The sequence below is a fragment of the Cucumis melo genome, chromosome 5 (assembly GCF_025177605.1).
Source record: "Cucumis melo cultivar AY chromosome 5, USDA_Cmelo_AY_1.0, whole genome shotgun sequence".
Taxonomy (NCBI): Eukaryota; Viridiplantae; Streptophyta; class Magnoliopsida; order Cucurbitales; family Cucurbitaceae; genus Cucumis; species Cucumis melo.
In genome coordinates this window covers 13,421,768-13,444,164 of record NC_066861.1, presented here as the reverse complement: position 1 = coordinate 13,444,164, position 22,397 = coordinate 13,421,768, and the positions used below count along the sequence as shown (strand labels likewise).

Sequence of the window (22,397 nt, the reverse complement as noted above, 5' to 3'; positions counted from 1 at the left end):
TCACTGTTTGTTTTTCTCTTAAGTTCATGTTTGCTTCTCATGCATGCTACATGATTGACTAATCCTTATTAGTTTTACTTCGCACGAGACAAACAAAGCTTAAGTTGGAGGTATTTTGTTAGGACAAATCTTTACCTCTTTATTACTAGCTTATTCTCAACCCATAGTGCATACATATTCATTATTTTGATATTTGTATGCCGAATGTGATAGTAGACTCCGCTACGGACCTAATGCAACGAAAATCACCTCAAACAGAGTCGAAAAGAAGGAAAACAAGCAATCTGAAGACAAGGGGAAAATGGTAAATAATGAGAAAGAATTCAAAATTCCATGTGCATAATCCACCGAATTCGAATCACAACCACACATTTTTTTCAGCATTTTTTACTCCAAGGTCGCATGTTCGAAACCCATCATCAATGAATTAATTTCTTCAGCATTAATCAAATAGCATTTTGGTAAATATTGCAAATTTGCCATGACACATGTCGTCCATCCACTCACACACGCCACCCCAAGGTTATAAGTTCAAAATCTGGATTTCAATCCGAAAACACTTCTTACACATTTAAATATGGATTTCAATCCGAAAACACTTCTTACACATTTCTTTTCGCCCATCATCTACTGCTATTCGAGACTAACATGTTACTTCCTTTTTTACACATAAAATACCCAATCCGACGTTAAAAGCCCCATTTCCTTCCTCTTCTTCACCAATTTCACCAAAAGTTAAATTTCCAAGTTAAATTTCCACCGCCCTAAAATTCTATAAATAGCATCCCTCACTCCCATACGCTAATTCATCCAAAGGAAACTCAAAAACTCTTTGAAAAACCCTCCAAAACCCCCCTCAAATGTCCAATTACTCTCGCCTTACCTTTATTAATTGAGTAGTTTTTTCACATATTCTATTATCATGAGTTGGAACAACTTAGAATATACTTTGTTTCTTTTCGCAACATAATTCTTTAAATTTTTTGCTTGATCTTTTAATGCTTTCTTATTTTTTGTAACAATCTTTCTGAGTTTGAATTCAAGTCCTTTGAGTTCAATATCCTTATTTGCCACCACAATACATAAATAAGCAAGAATCTTTATAAATAATCTTTTGTCAAGGTGAATTGGTAAATCTCTACCCTTTTCACAATTCTTCACTCGCAACTAGTGTTTCATTTTCCACAATAATTAGCATATATTGTTGCATGATTACTCTTTAAACTTTACCAACTACACATGACACACTTTTCACACCTTGTCAATCAACTATATTTTGTGTGATTAGATGAAATGAATACATATACCATTCAATCAAACTGCTGGGGGCAACAATATGGCTCTAGTTTGCCATCAGATGTAAGGAGAATTTAACTATAAGGGGGATGCCAATCATTGCGGCCACAAGATAAGCATCTATAGGGAAGAACATGTCGAGGACATAGTTTCAAAAGATTAATAATGTTATATCGCAGGATCAAAAATATACAACATTGAAGTTATCATAACCATACTGAAGCTTCATTCATTTAGTATATATGCTGATGAAGTTAACTAGATCTCCACAGTTGTTTCTCCTATTTATAAGCCATAAGGAAATGAATGTCGGAATCAGATACGACCAACCAGTCCACCTTCCAATATCTTCATAGAAACACAAGGTTGTACTACAAAACAAGTCCAATAAAAGTTCATGGTAAACCCTGTACCATATAAATTATTATGATATTTATCTCGGAAGTAAATAGATTATCTTTGCAAAGCTTCTGGTAGTTCAATCAATTCTGGAAGGAAGATGGAGTGGAGAAATATGCAATATATAAATTTGTCTAGATTGAGAGATTTCATCGAATAAGAAAGAAAAAACCAACTGAAACAGAATTCCAAAGGGTTAGTGCATTCTTCTAAAATGCAAGAACCTCAATACCTTATATGGCTATGTTGTTTAGTTATGCTGGATCGGCATTGTGCCAACCACGAGAGCAGGGAGGAATTTCCATGAACTCGTCAAATTCCTTAACGTGAATGTTGCAGCATTGCCACTTTAAATCAAACATAGAAAGCATCAATATCGGTAGTTGATAAATCTATAATTGAACGCCATGACGACAAAAAAAAAAAAAAAGGTGTTTTTAAAGTTTAGTAAATATATGATCTCACCCCTCTCAACCGATCATGAAAAACAGGAGGTCCGGGGTGGTAACTGCAGGCAGTTTCATGATTCTCCATCTCTGTGAAAGTTTTACCACACCCCTTATTCTTGCAGATCTGAGGTTCATTAATACCAATTTCTTTTTTTTTTGTTGGAGGGGCCTGAGTATCAGTATTGCTTGCACCGGGTATAGTTGAGGTTTCATTAATAGATTTGTTAGTGCCTTTAATTTGTGTACCTAAGATTCAAACTTGGATTAAATTACAATATTAACATTCAGGAGAGTTGCCAGATGAGGATACCAAACTCATCAGCAAATATAGCATAAAATCAAGGTACCGTACTCCGATACAAATTGAAAGAAAGTAAAAAGATGCGCTTACCATGGTCTGAACAGAAGAAACCTTGCTGACACCTAGCACATGACTCTTTCCCTAATGCATTTGTCATGGAAGACAAAGGAGGACTTAACTTCTTAACAGCAGTGGTTGGCTTGGTCAAAACTGGCTTTTCAGTTGTATGTTTTCCGGTCTTGCATCTTTATTCAAAAAAGTGAACAAAAACTACAACTTTGATTCAACTTAAAAGGCTTTCGAAGACCAACCTTAACTTTTAATACCATCCATCTAAGTCTTAAACATGAAAGGTATGCTCACTTGTATAAATTGTAGACAGATTTACAGAAATGAAAGATCAGCGAAACAAAAACATATTCTATGCAGAAGAACACGTCATACTTGTCACAAAAATGCAGTATGAATACAACACATATCTTCCAAAGTCCAAATGAAAAACCATATAAACAAGGAGTGAAGACCAATAATTCATATCATTAAACCATTGTGTGCGGCTTAACGGTCAACATGGGCCAAAGCAAATAGTAAAGGGATTTGATGGAATGAGTTTAAGTTATCCAAGAACTTAATATCCTACTAGTTTTTTTAGAAGCCAAATGTAGTAGGATCAGATAATTTTCAGGCGAATATATTATCAAGGAGCAAAGTGACAGCACAAAAAAGTCACACCCACCCATCAGAATGTGAGGGGTAACGAAGCAAGTACGTGAATCTGTTGCACATCAGAGGATGAGGACTCAAAGCCGGAAATGGAGTAATAAAATGGTTACACGATCTATAGAAAAATTGATGAATCTAAAAAACAAGAGTAAATTCTTGAGGGTCTGGATACCAAGACTTGGTTCATATTTAGAATTGCCCTGAAAAAAATTTGTATTTGCATAGAAGTAATATATATAGTCTAGGAAAGTGTGGGAATGGAATCAAAAAACATCAGTTCATATCAATTATGCATGGAAACAGTGTAGCATTCCAACTAAAAATAAAAGAACGAAAAAAGATCTGACCCTGGAATCTCCAAAAATAAGCTGAAGTCGTGGCTTCTTTTCTTGCAACAGCTCCATTCTTTCATCCCATCATGAAATATAGGCTGCAAAAGATATTTCAACTTACCTTCTATCAAATATATGTTTAAAAAAAACAAAATCCTTGTATGAAAACAAACTAAGATTTTCTTGAGAGCCAATAGGTGGATGTGAACTTACTCCCTGGGAACAATGAAGACCACAAATTTCAACCAAACCCGTGGCCGCATAGCATGTAAAGGGAAAAAGACAATTAGTAAAGTACACATTACGCAGCAAAGGAACAAGACAACATAACTTGTTGAGGAAAGAAACATGTAATTACTAAATAATTGTTTTTTATTATTTTTTTATAAACAACAAAGGTTAATATTTACCAGTAGAGCCAAAAGAACAGCCTAAGAGCAGGGTAGAGGGAACCCCTCCCACCTAGCTAACCAAGAAGAGTCCTCCAACCGTTAATAATCATAAGAAGACTAATTACAAGGGAACCCCTCTGCCCAGCTACACCACCAAGACCCTTGTTTTTAATTGAACTAAGAGTATAATCATAAACACAACTTCAAGTACTATGATAGAACACCAATAAGATGTGTTCTTATTTAATTGATATAAACCTCACTATTACAGAGAATAATTGATGAATATCAATTCTGAGATGAAAATGCAGAAATTAACTACGAACAAGTAAAATACCCTCTCTGCCTATCCTCTCTCTCAAGAAAGAGTGCAGAAGAACTACCCACAAAACTGATCTCCCTTTTTTCCCTCACCAACTTCCTATTTATAACAATCTAACTGCCTACATAACTAATCACCCTTATACCCCTACCCTATACTAATCTAGGTATCTAACATACTACCAACATGAGCTTAGTAGGAAGAAAAGGGTCTTTCAAGCACAATTTGCAACAGGAGAGCAACAGAGTTAATTGCCCACCGCAAAGCCTACGACTGCTCAATTTCAGCAACAACCTCTAGGGGAAAATGTATGCAATATGGCTGACCACCTTTTGGATCCCTGGAGGTTGTAGCTGAAATCCCACGGCCTTGAGTAATAAGGAAATTAACCATTCTTTATCAATGTGCAGTCATCATAGGATTACAGATGGATACATCAATATCATTATCAACAAATATTTCTAATAATAAAAAAATAATAAAATTGTATGAATCAATAATTAAGTTGTCATTGCTTTCAAACTACATAATGCATCCTGTTATTAGCATTCCTATTCACATTGGAATTAAATAGATGAAATTCTTTTTGAGTTTTGTGTATTTATAAAAGATATTGGAGATATCAATTAATCCTAAATATCGATGTAGAACCTTCCAATTTACGGATACATTGATGGATATATCGACATATCAATGAATATTTCAATCTTTGTCATAGTTGACATTAGGCACTTGTAGCAAGTTCATGAAGTGAGGAAGCCACCAATAATTGACTTGGCCAAGTCAGGTTTGCAACTCCAATAACTTCTATGCCAACATAGTCAAAATTCATCTCGGAGACCACCAATGGCCTAAGAAGCACGAACACTGGTACAAGACACAAAATAACACGACACGACGATGCACCAATTTTTGAAACTGTAGAGCGCGGCACGTTAAGGATACGTACATCGAGGACACGTTATTTTTTAAAAAATACATACACACACATACATATATTTGAGTACATATATATAAGTATAACATTAAAAGATTTAGAAATAAAATACTTCAGTTTTTTTATTAATTATTAAAATAATGTTTTTTGAAAGTAATAAATAATAAAAAAAAAAAAAAAGGAAAGGGCATTTAAAAGTCAAAAACCCATTTTAAAAAAATCCAACATGGAAGGGATGTAAAAAAGCCCTACCCTATTCCCTCCACTAGTCTCTTCGACATCCACGACAGCCCTCTCATCTCTCCTCCCTTATCCAGTTTTCCCCCTTTCCAGAGTTCCTCCTTGATTCTTCCCAACGACGTCGATCCCTCCCTTTGTCATCGCTCAGTCAAATCAATGTTGTTGACGCCGACCACCCCTCACCAACGTGGCCACCCGCCCCTCCTTTCACCGTCACTCAACTAGACACAAATTATAATGTTCTAAACTTTTTTCCTTAAAAACTGCAGCTTGTTGTGTCCTGAGCTGTCGCTTGTCATGTCTGGCCGTGTTGAGGCATGTCCTGCCACGTCGGACCTTAAAAATTAAATAATAAAATAACAGACATGCCAACTAGCATGTCAGGCACATGTCCAAGGCATGTCGGAGTGTGTCAGCACTTGACATGTGTCCAACACCAACATTTGCCCATTTTAGGAGTGCCCATGCTTCATAGCCAATGGTTTTAAAGTTGAGACAAATCGAGGTTTGTCCATAAGTTAAGAAACTATTGGGCCAGCATAGACTAAACTTAGAAATCAACTTGATAGACCTCCAATTATTCTACGGTATAGTAGAAGGGGGAAAAAGAGCATGTGCAAGAAATAACTAACTATGATAAGCTGAGGCACTTTAGTTAGTTAAGGTAGTTAGCTAATAGAAAAGTATATATAGCTTAGTTGGGCGGGAAAGAGGGATATGATTTCTGTAGTAGAGAAATTAGGCTTGATACATCCTTAAAGATAGGAGATCAAGAAGGTAGCCCTAGTTCTTTGAATTGAGATCTCCTAATTTCATTTATTCTGTAATTTTTGATTCCATTGTTGAAATAAAGAAGGAAATTCTTCTTGTTAGTTCTGGTATTCATCATTTTGGTATCAGAGACGAACTCTGGGGAAGAAATCCAAAATGGTTCAAACAAGGATCGAGGAAAGGATGGAGTTGATCGATCAGGAGATTGTCGGAATAAAGAAGGAGATGAGTAAAATTCCTGTGATCGAACTCAACCTGACCGAAACCACAAAGAATCTTGAATTGATGCAATTGCAATCCAAGAAGCAACAACAGGCGATACTGCGATTCATGGAAACGGCAACGGAGAGATCGATGATGAGATGAGCGAAAGGTTATCAGAATCAATGGTTCGCAAGTCGCCAACGAGAAGTGCGAAGGAAAACGAACGATCTACCAATCGCAAAATCGGTTCGAAAAAAGCCGATAAGAAGTCTGATACAGAGGATAACAATGGAGACCGAAACAAATTCAAGAAAATCGAGATGCCGATCTTCAACAACGAGGATATTGATTCGTGGTTATTCCGTGCAGAATGGTACTTTCAAATTAACAAACTTTGTGAATCTGAGAAAATGGTAGTTTCAACCATTAGTTTCGAAGGTCCAACATTAAACTGGTACTGATCACGAGAGGAGAGAAATAAGTTCTTAAGCTGGGCAGATTTGAAGGATAGATTATTAATACGTTTCCGATCAGTGAGAAAGGGATCAATATGTGGAAGGTTTCTTCGAATTAAACAGGAAACTACTGTAGAAGAATATAGAAACTTGTTTGATAAACTTGTTTAATATAGAGTAATCGATGAGACATTCATGAATGGATTGTTTCCTTGGATAAAAGCCGAGGTGGAGTTTTGTATACCAAAGGGAATAGCTCAATTAGTTGAGAATAGAGAAATCATAAAGGGAGAAGCCAATTTAAATGGATACGCAACTAGAAAATACCCGCCAAATTCTGGAGGAACTTTGAAAAACACTGGGGGCACCTCTGTAACTGAAAACAGGAAACACTACATTCCCTATAAGGACCATTACCTTGAGAGGATTGAATGCGAATGAAGTTAAAAGAGAAGGAACATTCAAGCGACTACCTGATGCTGAGTTCTAAGCTCGTAAGGAGAAAGGCTTGTGTTTCAAGTGTAATGAGAAGTATTCAATCGATCACAAATGCAAGATGAGAGATCAAAGAGAATTGCAGATGTTTGTAGTAACCGATAACAATGAGGAATTTGAAATTATCGAAGAAGAGGAAACAGAAAGGAATGAACAATGTAGAAGTCAAGGGAATTAAAACGACTTGTGTTGAATTATCAATCAACTCTATGGTAGGATTGAATGATCTAGGGACCATGAAAGTGAGAGGGAAACTACAGAATGAAGAGGTTATTGTGTTGATCGATTGTGGGGCCACTCATAATTTCATCTCTGAGAAATTAGCGAACCTTCTACAACTACCAACGAAAGAAACTCCTCATTATGGAGTTATATTGGGGTCTAGAAAGGCAGTCCAAAGAAAGGGAGTTTGCGAAGGAGTAGAAGTTCAGCTAGAAGAATGGATAGTGAAGGACGAATTTCTGCCATTAGAACTTGGGAGTAACCGAAGTAGATTGGAAGAATTTACTTTTGACATTTCAGCATCAAGGTAGAAGAGTGAGTATTAAAGGGGATCCAAGTCTCACTAAGTCTCGAGTGAGCCTTAAAAATATGATAAAAACTTGGGGAGAGGATGACCAAGGTTTTCTGGTGGAATGTAGAACAGTTGAACCGATGGAAATATCAACAGCTGAACCAAACAAAAATGAGAATATATGCACTGTGGAAGAATCGGTGAAGACAGTGTTAGACAACTTTTCAGATGTGTTTGAATGGCCTGAAAAGTTACCTCCGATTGGGAGCATTGAACACCACATACACCTAAAGAAAGACACCAATCCTGTAAATGTGAGACCCTATAGATAAGCTTATCATCAGAAGCAAGAAATGGAGAAGCTAGTGCGAGAAATGTTGATCTCAGGGGTTATAAGGCCGAGTAGTAGTCCATATTCAAGCCCAATTCTCCTAGTCAAAAAGAAGGACGGCAGCTTGCGTTTTTAAGTGGATTATAGGGCACTGAACAATGCTACTATCCCAGACAAATTCCCAATTCTAGTTGTAGAAGAATTATTCGATGAGTTAAACGGGGCATCCTTATTCTCAAAGATTGATTTGAAAGTTGGATACCATCAAATCCAAATAAATGAGGAAATATCGAAAAAACAGCATTTAGAACTCACGAAGGACACTATGAGTTCTTAGTCATTCCGTTAGGGCTTACTAATGTACCAGCCACCTTTCAATCATCGATGAATAAGGTATTCAAGTCATATTTGAGGAAGTTTGTGTCGGTATTTTTTGATGATATTTTGATTTACAGTAGATGTATTGAAGAGCATCTAAAACATTTAGAGAAGGTACTTAAAATCCAAAGAGAAAACGAGTTTTATGCCAATAGAAAAAATGCAGTTTTGCCAAATCCAAGGTTGAATATCTTGGTCACATAATATCAAAACAAGGAGTAGAGACAGACCCGGAAAAAATCAAACCGGTAGCTGAATGGCCATGTAAAACCAACGTGAGAGAAGTGCGTGGATTCCTTGGTTTGACAGGATATTATAGAAAATTTGTTCGGCATTATAGGTCCATTGCTGTTCCTCTTACTCAATTGCTCAAAAAGAGAGGATTTAAATGGTCCAGTGAAGTTGAAGAAGCTTTCGAGAAGCTTAAGAAAGCTATGATGACTCTCCCCAATCTAGCAATGCCTGATTTTTCCCTTCCTTTTGAAATTGAGACAGATGCATCAGGGTGTGGGAGTAGAGCAGTACTAGTTCAAGTGAAACGACCTATTGCCTTTTATAGTCATACTTCGACTATAAGGGACAGAGCATGGCTGATTTATGAAAGAGAATTGATGTAGTGGTTTTGACGGTCCAAAGATGGAGACTGTATCTGTTAAGGACTAAATTCATAGTCAGAACAGATCAGAAATCTTTGAAGTTTCTTCTTGAACAAAGAGTGGTTCAACCACAGTATCAAAGATGGCTAGCCAAACTATTGGGTTATTCCTTCGAAGTAGAGTAGAAACCAGGGATGGAAAACAAGGCGGTCAATGCTCTTTCCAGAGTATCTCCAACAATGGACTTGTACAGCCTGTCAACTACAAATATTGTTGATCTTGAGACAATTAAAAAGGAAGTTAAAAAAGATCCCAAGTTACAAAAGATAGTAGCAGAGATGAGTGGCTCGACTGAAGCAACCGAAGGAAAGTTCTCAATACAACATGGCATGTGGAAGTATAAGAACAGGTTGGTAATTTCTAAATCTTCAGTCTTAATTCCTACTATACTTCATATATATCATGATTCGGTTTTGGAAGGCCATTTGGGATTTTTGAGAACTTATAAGAGATTAACTGCTGAATTGTACTGGGAGGGGATGAAAACCGATGTAGAAAAATATTGTGATGAATGCTTAGTGTCAAAGAAATAAGGCATTCACCTTGTCCCCTGTTGGCCTACTCTTGCCCTTGGAAGTGCCTAATCAACCATGGAGCGACATTTCTGTGGACTTTTGTAGAAGAATTGCCTAAGGCCCAAGGTTTTGAGGTGTTATTTGTTGTAGTTGATCGACTGAGCAAATACGGCCATTTCTATTGCTCAAACATCCATACACGGCCAAGACAGTGGTTGATGTGTTTATCAAAGAAATAGCGAGATTGCATGGTTTTCCTTCTTCAATAGTATCAGACCGAGACAAGGTTTTCCTCAGCCATTTCTGGAGAGAGCTTTTTCATTTAGTAGAAACGAAATTGAACCGAGGTTGTAAATCACGAAATAGAGAATTATCTAAGATGTTTCTGCAGTGAAAAGCCAAAAGAATAGTTGAAGTGGCTGCCATGGGCTGAGTACTGGTATAATACAACATACCAAAGGGCGTTGGGTGTAACACCCTTCCAAGTGCTGTACGGGCGACAACCTTCTCCATTAATCTATTATGGCAAAAGAGAGACAGTGAAATCCATGTTGGATGAATAGCTCAGAGAAAGAGATGTGGCTCTAGGTGTTTTAAAAGAACATCTAAGGGTGGCACAAGAAAACATGAAGAAATATGTTGATAAAAGGAGGAGAGACGTGCAATACCAACTAGGTGACATGGTGTTTCTCAAATTAAGACCCTACAGGCAGTCGTTTATGAAAAAGAAAAGAAATGAGAAACTCTCTCCCAAATTTTTTAGACCTTAAAGGTTATCAAAAAGGTGGGTCCTGTAGCATATAAACTGGAATTACCAGTTGGTACTCTTTCCATCCGGTTTTTCATGTTTTCCAATCGAAGAAAATGATCAGTGAACATGAGAATGTGTATTCTGAACATCTGACCGAGACTCATGAGTGGAAGGTTGTACCTTAAGAGAGTGTTGATTATCGGAAGGATGAGTCAAGAAAATAGGAAGTGCTGATTAGTTGGTAAGGATTGCCACCACATGAAGCAACGTGGGAAAAGTATGAAGAAATGCAGATGCTACATCCAGATTTGCACCTTGAGGACAAGGTGAATTTGGAAGGGAGGAGTAATGATAGACCTCCAATTATTCTACAGAATAGTAGAAGGCGGAAAAAGAGCACGTGCAAGAAATAACTAACTATGATAAGTTGAGGCACTTTAGTTAGTTAAGGTAGCTAGCTAATAGAAAAGTATAAATAGCTTAGTTGGGCGAGAAAGAGGGATATGATTTCTATACTAGAGAAATTACATCCTTGAAAGATAGGAGATCAAGAAGGTAGCCCTAGTTCTTTGAATTGAGACCTCTTCAATTCATTTGTTCTATAATTTTCGATTAGATTGTTGAAATAAAGAAGGAAGTTCTTCTTGTTAGTCCTGGTATTCATCACAACTCACTCAAGAAGGAATATGACCAGACAACTTTAATGGTTTTGGAGCCTAAATTTGTCATGGATCCAACATTTATTGACTTCATGGTGAGACAGATTGGGGTTTGACAGTAACGACTAGATGAGGAACTGTTAAGGTCTACGTAGTATCAGACTTCACAGGCCAAGCCAGGCTCATAATTGTGAGAGATCTTATGGCTTTGTAACTGCAATTCATAACGAACCCAACCTTTGGTGTGAGTCAAAACCAAGAGAGTTCAAGGGCTGCCCAAATACAAGCCGAGAGGAATCGAATAAAAGGAAATGGCGAAGGAGAAAAAGGTGTATACTTGTGATACAATTTTCAACTTATTGAGAGTATAAAAGTACAATGTTACATCCCAATGTGTTATACTAGAATGGACATTTAAGGAGTATTTGTTCATTTGACCCTTGATACAATGGAAACATGAAATACAAAAACTGAAGAACGTCAGTGCCCCCCACCAGCCGACTTCCAATAAAGTCTAACTATACCATTTGGAAACTTTCTAGTCCACAAAATTTTCTGAATATTAAATGAAACAATGTAAATGATAGCAAGCATCTCTCAATAAAGTATGTTAAACAAGCCATGAACACTAAATTCCCAAGAGCTACACGAGAGCTTCTTAACACTTGTAAACAAACCTTTTTCTTTTAAAGAGAGAATAAACTTGGTTTCCATTATGAAACTTAATTCCAAGCTGGGATAGCTTAATAAATTTCAAACTGAACAACAATCCGTAATTCTAAGTTTATTGAAGTTGATAGGAGAAAGAGTATGTGAGTGTTTTAACAAACCGAATCATGGTATTGACAGGAACCTTCGGGATTGTCTTCCTCAGTGAACAAGGCATTGCAGCCAATTCTCTGGCAGCGAAGCCCAACAATCTGTTGCTCCATAGCTTCCCAGTTAAATTTCAAAAATGATGAGAAGGCGAGAATTAGATGACTAAAATTGAATCTACAGAATTTTGATGCTACTTCAAAACATGTTTTATGTCAAAATCACATAAAACGATATTATGCTCTCAACACAACAAAACAAACATGCTTATATTCACAAAACCACATAATAGCACCTCAGCATGTTAAACATTATAAAATCAACACGACAACCGTCTAAGTGAGTTCAACCATATAGCACATCAGAATTTCAAGAAGAAAATAAGCCATAATAGGAATAAATCAAACAGCATAGTAGGCAACAGGGCAACAAATCTAACCAATATTTTTTAAAGAGCAATAGCCTCTTGAGACTTAAGAGCAAGGTGAAAAAAAGTGGTGAGATGCACTGCATATAAAAGTACCACATTAGGCTTATTAAATTTTATTTTTTAGTTAATAAAGTAAATACCCTAATTATAACAATTTTTAAAAAGAAATGAAAAATCCCCAATGCCCAGGACTCTGGGACTTAAGGATTCACAAGGGCATGTGCTTAATGCTTGCCTTATTATGTGAGAGAAGACAAGGTGTCAGACCTGTGCCTAGCGCCTAGGCGAACGCCCGAGGGCTTTTAAAATACTAGACCCAATCAGCAAAATTGTACTCACCTAAGCGCTTCTAAATTAATCGAAAGTCTCCTGAAATTATTTTTAAAAATTAATTATAAAAACAAAAACAAGGCAAAGAAACGCATGGTTCCAAGGTTAGAAACCTTATTCGAACTCTCAAAAAGTCCTTAATACGAATACTTGGAATCAAGTCCAAACTACAACCAAATTGTCAACTAATTTTACAGGACTTATAAAGTGTCCAAAAGAGTTCAAACAGATCTTTACTACCTAAAAAAAACCAATGCAAATAGTTCTGAGACTATTTCGAATTTACAAATAAGAGCTTTGGGTGTTAATTTGCAAATCGTGACAAATCAAAAGGACCATAACCTAGTTAGAAAGGAAGGTTAAAGTGATCAACCCACTGACGCTTAAACCTACATAGAGCCTTTAAGAAGAGGGTAAGTAAATCTAATGTAGAACTAAAGTGGGCAAGCGCCGAAACTCACCGAAAAGGACGAAAGCTTCTGGAAAGCGAGAACTGAGGGTCGCCCGTCACAAAAACGTCACCGGTCGTGGAGGACACAGCTCACGATATTGGACGTCGCGACGCAGTTGTTCGCCGGATTCGCTTGACTCTACCGGAGACGTAACAGGTGGGTGGATGAGAAGGTCCGGCGATGGGACGCTGCTGTTCGGCTGAAGCAAAACGAAAAGAGTGCGGGTTGTAGAAAAGGAGACAGGTAAGAACGGGGGTGCGTCAGAGACAAGGAAGGATGGGGCCTAGGGCTTGCCTCCTTTCTCTTCCTTTTTGGGAAATTGCCAAAAATAGGTTAAAAAAAGAGTTTTAAATGAATTTTCGGACAAGTTTTTAAAAGAAAGATTTTTAGGACATTTTGGATGTGAATCGATAAAAATGTCATTCCTTTCCCTATTCCACGTTTGCTTTCCGTTCTCTCCACGATCGATTCCTTCTCTTTCACGTATAGTTCCCTTTCCCTTCTCTTTTCTTTCGCGTATAACACCTGAACCTACTCCGCCCATCGTCGCTTGCCCATCGTCGCTTGCCCTTCGTTGGTCGTTGTCCAGTGCACTTCGTCGCTCCTATTTGAACCATTCAATCAACTTCGAGCGTTTTCTCTTATTTGGATGAGTTTCATGTCTAACCGATTTTCAATTTATCTGCTGTAAGTAAATGTTTGGTTCGGGTATTTGGTGCTATTTTCATCCGTAATTGTCTGGTTTTTGGAATTGGACTTATTTGCCGTAAATTAGTTTAGTCAAAGTTTGGTTTTAGGTTCTTAGAAAGTTCAATGGGTAGTGAAAAATGAATTGAACTAGAGGATGAGGATTTAGTTGGATCAAATAGAGGAGAAGTAAGCAATAGGAATAGAAGGAATGAAGGTTTTTTTTTATCTCGCACGTATTTTTTTTATCTCGCACCTATCTCGCACGTATCTCGCATGTTCCAAACTTTCACTATTTATTTCAAAATCAACTTGGTACACCTCCTAATCCATTTAGAGCTATTCTTTGCATGTTTAGTAACTCTCTTAGGCCCTCATGCTTTATCTCGCACGTATCTCGCACACATCTCGCACGTATCTCGCACGTTCCAAACTTTCACTATTTATTTCAAAATCAACTTGGTACACCTCCTAATCCATTTAGAGCTATTCTTTGCATGTTTAGTAACTCTTTTAGGCCCTCATGCTTTATCTCGCACCTATCTCGCACATTCCAAACTTTCACTATTTATTTCAAAATCAACTTGGTACACCTCCTAATCCATTTAGAGCTATTCTTTGCATGTTTAGTAACTCTCTTAGGCCCTCGTGTTTTATCTCGCACACATCTCGCACGTATCTCGCACGTTCCAAACTTCCACTATTTATTTCAAAATCAAATTGGTACACCTCCTAATCCATGTAGATCTATTCTTTGCATGTTTAGTAACTCTCTTAGGCCCGCACACATCTTGCAGTTATTTTTTTTATTTCTTTACATCTTGCACGCATCTTGTAGGTTCTTAAGTTCAAATCAATTTTTGAAGATACAAAACTACTTAAGGTAGTTTAAGGATGGCACATGTTCGGATTTTAGTGCGTCACGGTGGTGCATAGGATGAGGGACGAAGAAAATATGAAGGAGGAGTGTTAAAAGGCATTGTTGTCCCTAAAGAAATAAGGCACAAAGATTTACAGTCTGAACTATATGACCTTGTAGAAGTTGACCCTACAAAGTTCAACATAAAGATAAGATGTATATATGAGATCAAAGGGGAAAAGGAAGCTCCTCCATTTGAGTTAAGCAATGACCGTGATTTGAAGTTTTATATTCTTAGTGAAAATCCATTGGAGGTCCCCCTATACCTATCATTTGAGCCTACAAGCAATCGAAGCATGAAAGTGTCAAACAAAGATTACAATTCAGTATCTGTGAGCAACCAAGTTCAAAATTTAAACCCTCATCCTCCAATTGGAATGGATACATTAGATGAGAATGAAGTTGATATTGGTGAAGTTTAGGTTGGCTTGTGTGATAACATGATAGAGACCAATTCGGCTATATGGGAATCATATGAGTCATATCATTCAAAAGATGATACTTTTACATGGGAGTCAGTTGAGATGTACAATGAATTGTTTGACATCCCAGAACAAAGAGATGCTCCTACAAAAGATTGTAAAGGAAAAGGTAAAGTTGACTACAGCTCCTCTAGTCGGAAGTTGAAGACAAAAGGAAGTAGCTGGTCCGAAGAAAGCTCTACAAGTGAAGAGTTGGATGTAGGACAAATCTTTTTTTACAAGAGAGATTTGTCAATGAGATTAAGTGTGTTGGCAATGAAAAAAAATTTCAGTTTGTAGTAAAAAAGTCTACAAAAGAGGTTCTTTTCGTTAGATGCATCGACAACAAGTGTGGTTGGAGATTGCGAGCGGTTAGACTGAAGGATTCAAATATATTCAAGATTAAAAAGTATGTGAAAGTTCATTCACGTTCTCTTGAGTTTTTGAATCGTGACCATAGGCAAGCAAAAGCTTGGGTTGTTGGAGAATTAATAAAGTCCAAATTCAAGGGACCCGGTCGCATATACAAACCACGTGATATCATAGAAGACATGAGGCAAGACTATGGCATAAATATGAGTTATGAGAAAGCATGGCGTGCCAGAGAAAATGCATATGAACGAGTGCGAGGGTTTCCTAAAGAGTCATATAATCTTTTGCGTAGATATGGTGAAGCACTCAAATTTACAAATTCAGGTACAATATTTCACATGGAACTCAAAGATGATCGTTTCTTTAAATATCTTTTTATGGCTGTTGGTGCATGTGTTAGAGGATTCTTAAATTGCATTAGACCGGTCATAGTCATGGACGGAACATTTCTTAAGAACAAATATCGGGGTCAGTTGATAGTGGTCGTTTGTTTAGATGGTAACAATCAGATCTATCCTCTAGCCTTTGGAGTAGTTGATAGAGAAACAGATGACTCAATACAGTGGTTCTTAGAAAAATTGAAAGGTGCAATAGGGGAGGTGCCTAATCTAGGCTTTGTGACAGATCAAAAAACATGCTTCGCCAAGGGTATTTCATCAGTTTTTCCCTCTGCATTCCACGGCCTTTGTGTCCAACATTTGAGTCAAAATTTGCACGATAAATATAAGAATGACACGGTTGCTACTTTGTTTTATAATGCATCGAGAACATATCGTGAATCAACGTTTGTAGAAGCGTGGAGACATCTTCTTGCATTTTCTAATGGTTTAGGAAAATATTTAAATGATGTTGGAATAGCACGGTGGTCTCGTATTCACTACCCAGGAAGACGGTATAACATGATAACAACAAATATAGCAGAGTCCATGAATTCTATACTGAAAGAACCTAGAGATTTGCCTATTGCTTCATTCCTTGAAAATGATCGAGCTTTGCTACAATGTTGGTTTTGGGAGTGTCGAGAAGAAGGCATTAAAGTGACGTCTACATTGACCAAATGGGCAGAGTTAGTTATTCAAAAGAAACAAGAAGGAGCTTTGACAATGAAGGTCAACCCAATTGACTGTTACCAATTTCATGTCAAAGATTTAGATAAGGAGGAGGTCGTAAACCTTCAGACTAAAGAATGCACTTGCAAGGAGTTTCAAGCTGAGCAACTACCATGCTCACATGTCATTGCTGCAGCACGGGATCGTAATATAAATGTTTATAGTTTATGTGCTAATTATTACACTAATGAATGTTTGTTGGCTGCATATGCGGAGGCCGTCTACCCAGTTGGGAATCAGTCAGATTGGAAGACAAGCGAAGACTACGTACATATGACTGTTTTACCTTCAAAAGTAGTCAAAAGAGTTGGTCGACCGAAGAAAAAGAGGATTCCAAGTGTTGGTGAAGCTCCGAAATTGCATAAGTGTGGTCGGTGTAAACAAATAGGTCACAACAGATTAACGTGTACCAATCCAATTTCATATACCGACAAGTCGAGCATACAAGATTAGAAATTTCTCTACCAATGTACTAAGTATTACACTAATTAATGAATGTTCGTTAATGATGTGTTTTCTAAATGATTTGTCCCAACATTCTTACTTTCTGTGCTTCCAGATGGATGAAGAAGACGAAAATAACAATTGGCTTATTCATTTAAGAACACAAAAACTGGTTTTAGGATCGTTTAAAAATAACTAAACGTTCGTTTAAAAATATCTAAATGATCGTTTAAAAGTAACTAAACGATCGGTTAACAACAACCAAATGATCGTTTGAAAACAACTAAACGATAGGTTAAACAAAACTAAACGATCGATTAAAAACAAGCAAAACATCGTGTAAAAACAACCAAACGATCGTTTGAAAACAACTAAACGATCAGTTAAACAAAACTAAACGATCGATCAAACAAAACTAAACGATTGTTTAAAACAACCAATCGATTGTTTGAAATTAACTAAATGATCGATTATAAACAACTAAACGATCGTTTACAAAAACTAAATGATCTTTTAAAACAACAAAACACACCCGCGAAATGTTTACAACCGCGATTCAACATTTCAAAAAAAGTACGCAAATTTACAATATTGCCCCTTTGGTAAAAACAACCGATATATACGTTCCGCCTTCTTCGTTCGTTTTTCGTCACTACACAATACACAACCGCACTGATCATTCATCTTCGTTTTCTCTCAGTCCATTGTTCTCTTAGACCATTTTTGTCTCAGTCCATATTTTTCGTCAACGTCAAAAGGTATTTTCCCGAACTTTTCCTACTATAACGTTACACTTTTCCTTTCTTTATATTTCAAACGTTTCGACTTGTGTCTTGAAAAACTATCATTGTGTTCTTAAATTATTATTGTGAAGCGTTTAGGGTTTCAGATTCGACTTCTGTCTTCAATATAGTTCTCCAGATTGTTAAATTTATTACTTTCCGATTAACTATCATTTCAGGATGGTTGTACCTAGCGACAAGTATTTCCCTGCCACTGTGTCATGCCAAGTGCACAAGATCGGCAGTCTTATTAAGGATAAACTGACCAAAGACCAGCTGCAAATGTTCGAAAAAATAATTTTTGGTCCATTGCTGAATGTGAACATGGTCTTTAACGGCCAGTTGATCCATCATTTCTTGCTGAGGCAGATACCTGAAGACGGTAACGCAGATGGAATCTGTTTCTCAGTTTTGGGGAAGAACGTCCGTTTTATCCAAAAGGAATTCAACATCATAACTGGATTGTGGCCAACAAACAATCCATTGGAGAAAGATTGCGATAGCAAGCGCCTACAAAGTCTTCTATTCGGATCAGAAAATAAGAAACTAATAACATGCTTGGAAATTGAGGAAATTTTCAAGAATTTTGAGTTTACAAATGATGACGATGCTGTGAAGGTCGCCTTGGCCGTCTTTATAGAAACTGTGATGGTCGGGAAGGATAAGAAAACACAGTTTGACATGGATACTTTGGGAAGAGTTGATGATGAAGAAGCATTTAAAAGCTTCGATTGGTCAACTTTCTTCTACACTCGTCTGCTCAACAGTTTAAAGACAAGTCTCCAAGGAAAAAAAGAAGCATACGAGCTGAAGAAGACACGAAGTTCCAAAGCAGTGTCATACTACAACATCAAAGGCTACGTGCTTGCTTTTCAGGTGATTTTTATTTGTTCATACACTTTAAGTAAATGCCAATTGAACATCAAAGTTTAACATGTTTGTTTAAATGTTGTAGGTGTGGGCTTATGAAGTACTCTCAACTGCAAATGAGCACCTGGCCACAAGAAACAGTAAGGGATTAATCCCTAGGATATTGAGATGGAATTGTACGCAAGCTCCATCTTACAAAATGCTGCAGAAGAACATATTCGACAACAAAAATGTAAGTAAAACTTGTCAGTGATCGTTTAATACAATTACACGATCGTTTAATACAATTACATTGCAGACTGTTGTTCAACCTAAACTGAAGATGTCAACCCAAGAGAAAGCTTTCATGGAGAGTCGAATTCGAGGGGATGATAACATGCAAATGGAGGACGATGAATCCATTGGAGCAATCAGACTCATCTCTACAAAGAGAACAACTGTCACCCCAAAGAGAACAAAGTCAAACAGTGGCTGACGAGTCTGAAATGCATCCAATCACCAAGAAGAAACATTTCAGATCAAAGAAGTCCAATGACAAAGAAGAACAAAGTCATTTAAAATCCTACAAGAAACTGAAGAAGGAAATAAAAGAAGTTCGTAAGGATTTATCCACACTGACTTCTATAGTCTGTAGGATGGATGACACAATCACAAAGCAGTCGTTGGACCTGTATGAAATGAAGCAGATACTGGAGAGATTGGTCCAGGTAAAATTTGTTTTCATAATACATTAGTTACACGATCGTATAACTTTGATAGACGATCGTTTATCAAAGTTACTCTATCGTTTAACTTTGATAGACGATCGTTTATCAAAGTTACGCGATCGTTTACTTTTATATACACGATGGTTTAACAATATATTATTTTTTTAATTTTATGTTCGTTTTTATTTGTTTATTAGAATCAAACTGAAAATCAAGGGAATGATCATACTGATCAGAATGACAATGAGTATGTTGTTCAAGAACAACATACTGAACAACAACCTACTGAAGAACAACATACTGAACATCAAGAGGAAACCCAAAGGTTAACATTTCATTCATTGTTTACTAGTTTATAAATACCTAACAATTGTATTTTTTCTTATTCTCATGTTTTTTTTCATTTTGTTTAGGGAACATCAACAGGAATGTGGTAGTGATATAAGCATAGACGGTAGGGATGCAGACTTGCTAATGACTATAAAAGATATATCGGATAGTCTAAGTCATCAAATTCAGAAAGAAACAGACTTGCCACAAATGATTACTAGTCCCTTCCATTTGTGAGCCAACCTCTTGCACTTTGTGAATTGGCTCCATTGGATCAAACTGTACAAATTGTAATGAAGAATCTCAACTGGTATGTATACACAAAAAATTTGTAGTCGTTTGAATTAATAGTTTGTTACTTGTTTAATACGATTACATTGTAGGAAACAACAAAAAAACAGGTTGAGATTCAAAAAAATGATGAAGCAGTTACTTTGGTTGAAAAAGAACCAGTAACTGTGCCTGATAAAGATGAACAAGAAAAACCAATAAAGAGAAGAAAGCTATGTAAAATAGCAAATAAAGAGGTGCAAGATGAAGATGAACAAGGTAATCCACCCACAACATCTGCTCAGATCATATCAGAATCTACAACACCTGTCCCAGATGTGGAAATCAGAGAAGTAGATACATATAATCCGATGTGGAAAGTGGATCCAAAATTATGGAAGGAATACTTACAATGGAAAAGATCAAGAAAAACAACCCATGAACAAAGGAAAGTAGTCTCCACAACCAGAAAGAAAGACTTTTTCAGACAGCTTGAAGAAAACACATGGGTACATGGAGACGTAAGTACTCTTCCCAAACGATCGCTTATATTAACTAAACGATCGCTTCTATTAACTAAATGATCGCTTCTATTAACTAAACGATCGTTAAGTTAATATTACACGATCGCTTACTAAGTAAACGATCACATGTACATTTCTTAAGCGATCGCTTACTAAGTAAACGATCACATGTACATTTCTTAAGCGATCGCTTATACTCTCCTTTCATTCACTAAACGATCGTTTATTTTTTCTTTGTAGACATTGGATTTGCTATTATCCCACTTGCAGAATAAAATGTTGCATCTCAAGCACCTTTGCAAGCGTTCTTTTAGAATATTACATTCCTCGTTTCTAGTAAGTTGTTATTCTTTAATTTTTTTTTGTATAGAAGTTAAACTGCATCATTATATTTTGACTAAATTTTTTGACTTGTTCTTGAAGTTTGGAATCAATAAACCAGACTGCATTGTTTGGAACCATATTTTCGATACTCATCTGGTCACACCAGATAATACGAAAGCTGAATGGACAGACCCAACAGCACACCTAACTATATGGACAGAAAAAGATGTGGAATACTATTTCAACACTGCTGTTGGTGATTACAACCACATACCAGGGTGGGGAGATGTCAACTACGTGATTACCTGCATCAACATAAAAGAACACTGGTTGGCTATTGCAGCTGATATGAGAAAATGCAGGATCTACGTGTTCGACTCAATGCCAAATTATGTTGAGCAGAAACTTGTTGATGAAGCTCTTCAAATGCCTGCACGATGCATCCCCTCACTCGCGATTGCAATTGGAGTCAACCTCCATTCAGATCATTTCAGATATGGCCCTTGCTAATATGCAGATCGAAGGCCACATTACAGAAAGGGCGTTCATTGGATTGTGGAATTTTCTGTGCTAAATTTGTTGAATGCCTTGTAACTGCTAGTGACTTTGGTTGTCTAACTGTGTCAAACATAGACAACAATATGTGCTGGAACTTTGGGCCAATAAATACTTTTGCTAAATAAAAAAATATATATTTCGTTCTTGTACTTTTAAGTTAATATTTGTATTCGTTTATATAATTTTTTATGTAATTTTTATAGAGAGAATAACATATTATAATTTTAAACTTTGTTATAAAATAAATACTTTGTGATATTTTCAATTAAACGCGGCCAAAATTGAGAAAGAATATTTGAGTTAATATTTGTATTCGTTTAGATACATATCACAAAATATTCGTGTAGAGAAATACTCATCGCGCACATATGTTTAAGCGATCGTTTAGTAAAGTCTAAACGATATTCTTAATAAACGTCAAAATATTAAGCGATCGTTTAGTGGTAAAGTCTAAACGATCTTCTTAATAAACGATGTCTAAACGATCTTCTTAATAAACGTCAAAATATTAAGCGATCGTTTAGTAAAGTCTAAACGATCGTTTGGTAAAGTCTAAACGATCTTCTTAACAAACGATGTCTAAACGATCTTCTTAATAAACGATGTCTTAACGATCTTCTTAAAATCATAAAAAAATTAAGCGATCGTTTAGCTACAAGTAGTTTTGCAACATAGAGAATAATCGATACTACTAATTGAAATGCCAATTGATACTAATTGAAATGCAACATAGAGAATAATCGAACAGCCAATTGATACTTGTGATTTATGTAAATATTTCAATACATAGGAGTGTTGGTCCATAATTGAAATGCTAATTGTTTTCTAAAGTAGGACATGTTTTCTTGACATAATGTATCTAAACCAACACCAGCAGCTATGTACTCAAAAT

The 22,397-nt window shown here is 36.6% G+C and overlaps 2 protein-coding genes and 1 long non-coding RNA gene across 5 annotated transcripts; 2 read left to right on the top strand and 1 right to left on the bottom strand.

Annotated features, from left to right (window-relative positions):
• Positions 1–1,258: 1,258 nt before the first annotated feature.
• On the bottom strand, positions 1,259–13,415 carry LOC103485924 (cysteine and histidine-rich domain-containing protein RAR1). 3 transcript variants are annotated; one of them, XM_051084509.1, is made up of 7 exons: positions 13,158–13,415; positions 11,951–12,054; positions 3,516–3,598; positions 2,536–2,690; positions 2,161–2,390; positions 1,928–2,042; positions 1,259–1,667 (listed from the first exon to the last, which is right to left on the bottom strand). In XM_051084509.1, exons 2-6 carry the CDS (start codon positions 12,050–12,052, stop codon positions 1,950–1,952), a joined length of 663 nt encoding a protein of 220 aa, XP_050940466.1. In that variant the 5' UTR covers positions 12,053–12,054; positions 13,158–13,415; the 3' UTR covers positions 1,259–1,667; positions 1,928–1,949. The 3 variants fall into 3 exon arrangements, with proteins under 3 accessions (XP_050940466.1, XP_050940467.1, XP_008441929.3); XM_051084510.1 differs by having other exon boundaries at positions 1,259–1,577; XM_008443707.3 differs by lacking the exons at positions 11,951–12,054; positions 13,158–13,415 and adding an exon at positions 3,714–5,326.
• A 4,747-nt stretch (positions 13,416–18,162) lies between these two features.
• On the top strand, positions 18,163–20,051 carry LOC127149327 (uncharacterized). Its single transcript, XM_051084508.1, has 5 exons — positions 18,163–18,798; positions 18,878–19,024; positions 19,091–19,499; positions 19,697–19,824; positions 19,913–20,051. Exons 1-3 carry the CDS (start codon positions 18,205–18,207, stop codon positions 19,265–19,267), a joined length of 918 nt encoding a protein of 305 aa, XP_050940465.1. The 5' UTR covers positions 18,163–18,204; the 3' UTR covers positions 19,268–19,499; positions 19,697–19,824; positions 19,913–20,051.
• A 176-nt stretch (positions 20,052–20,227) lies between these two features.
• Positions 20,228–21,180, top strand: LOC127149326 (uncharacterized). The gene is made up of 3 exons (XR_007820797.1): positions 20,228–20,620; positions 20,864–20,959; positions 21,138–21,180. It is a non-coding gene; the product is annotated as an uncharacterized LOC127149326 (long non-coding RNA).
• The last annotated feature ends 1,217 nt before the right edge of the window (positions 21,181–22,397 follow it).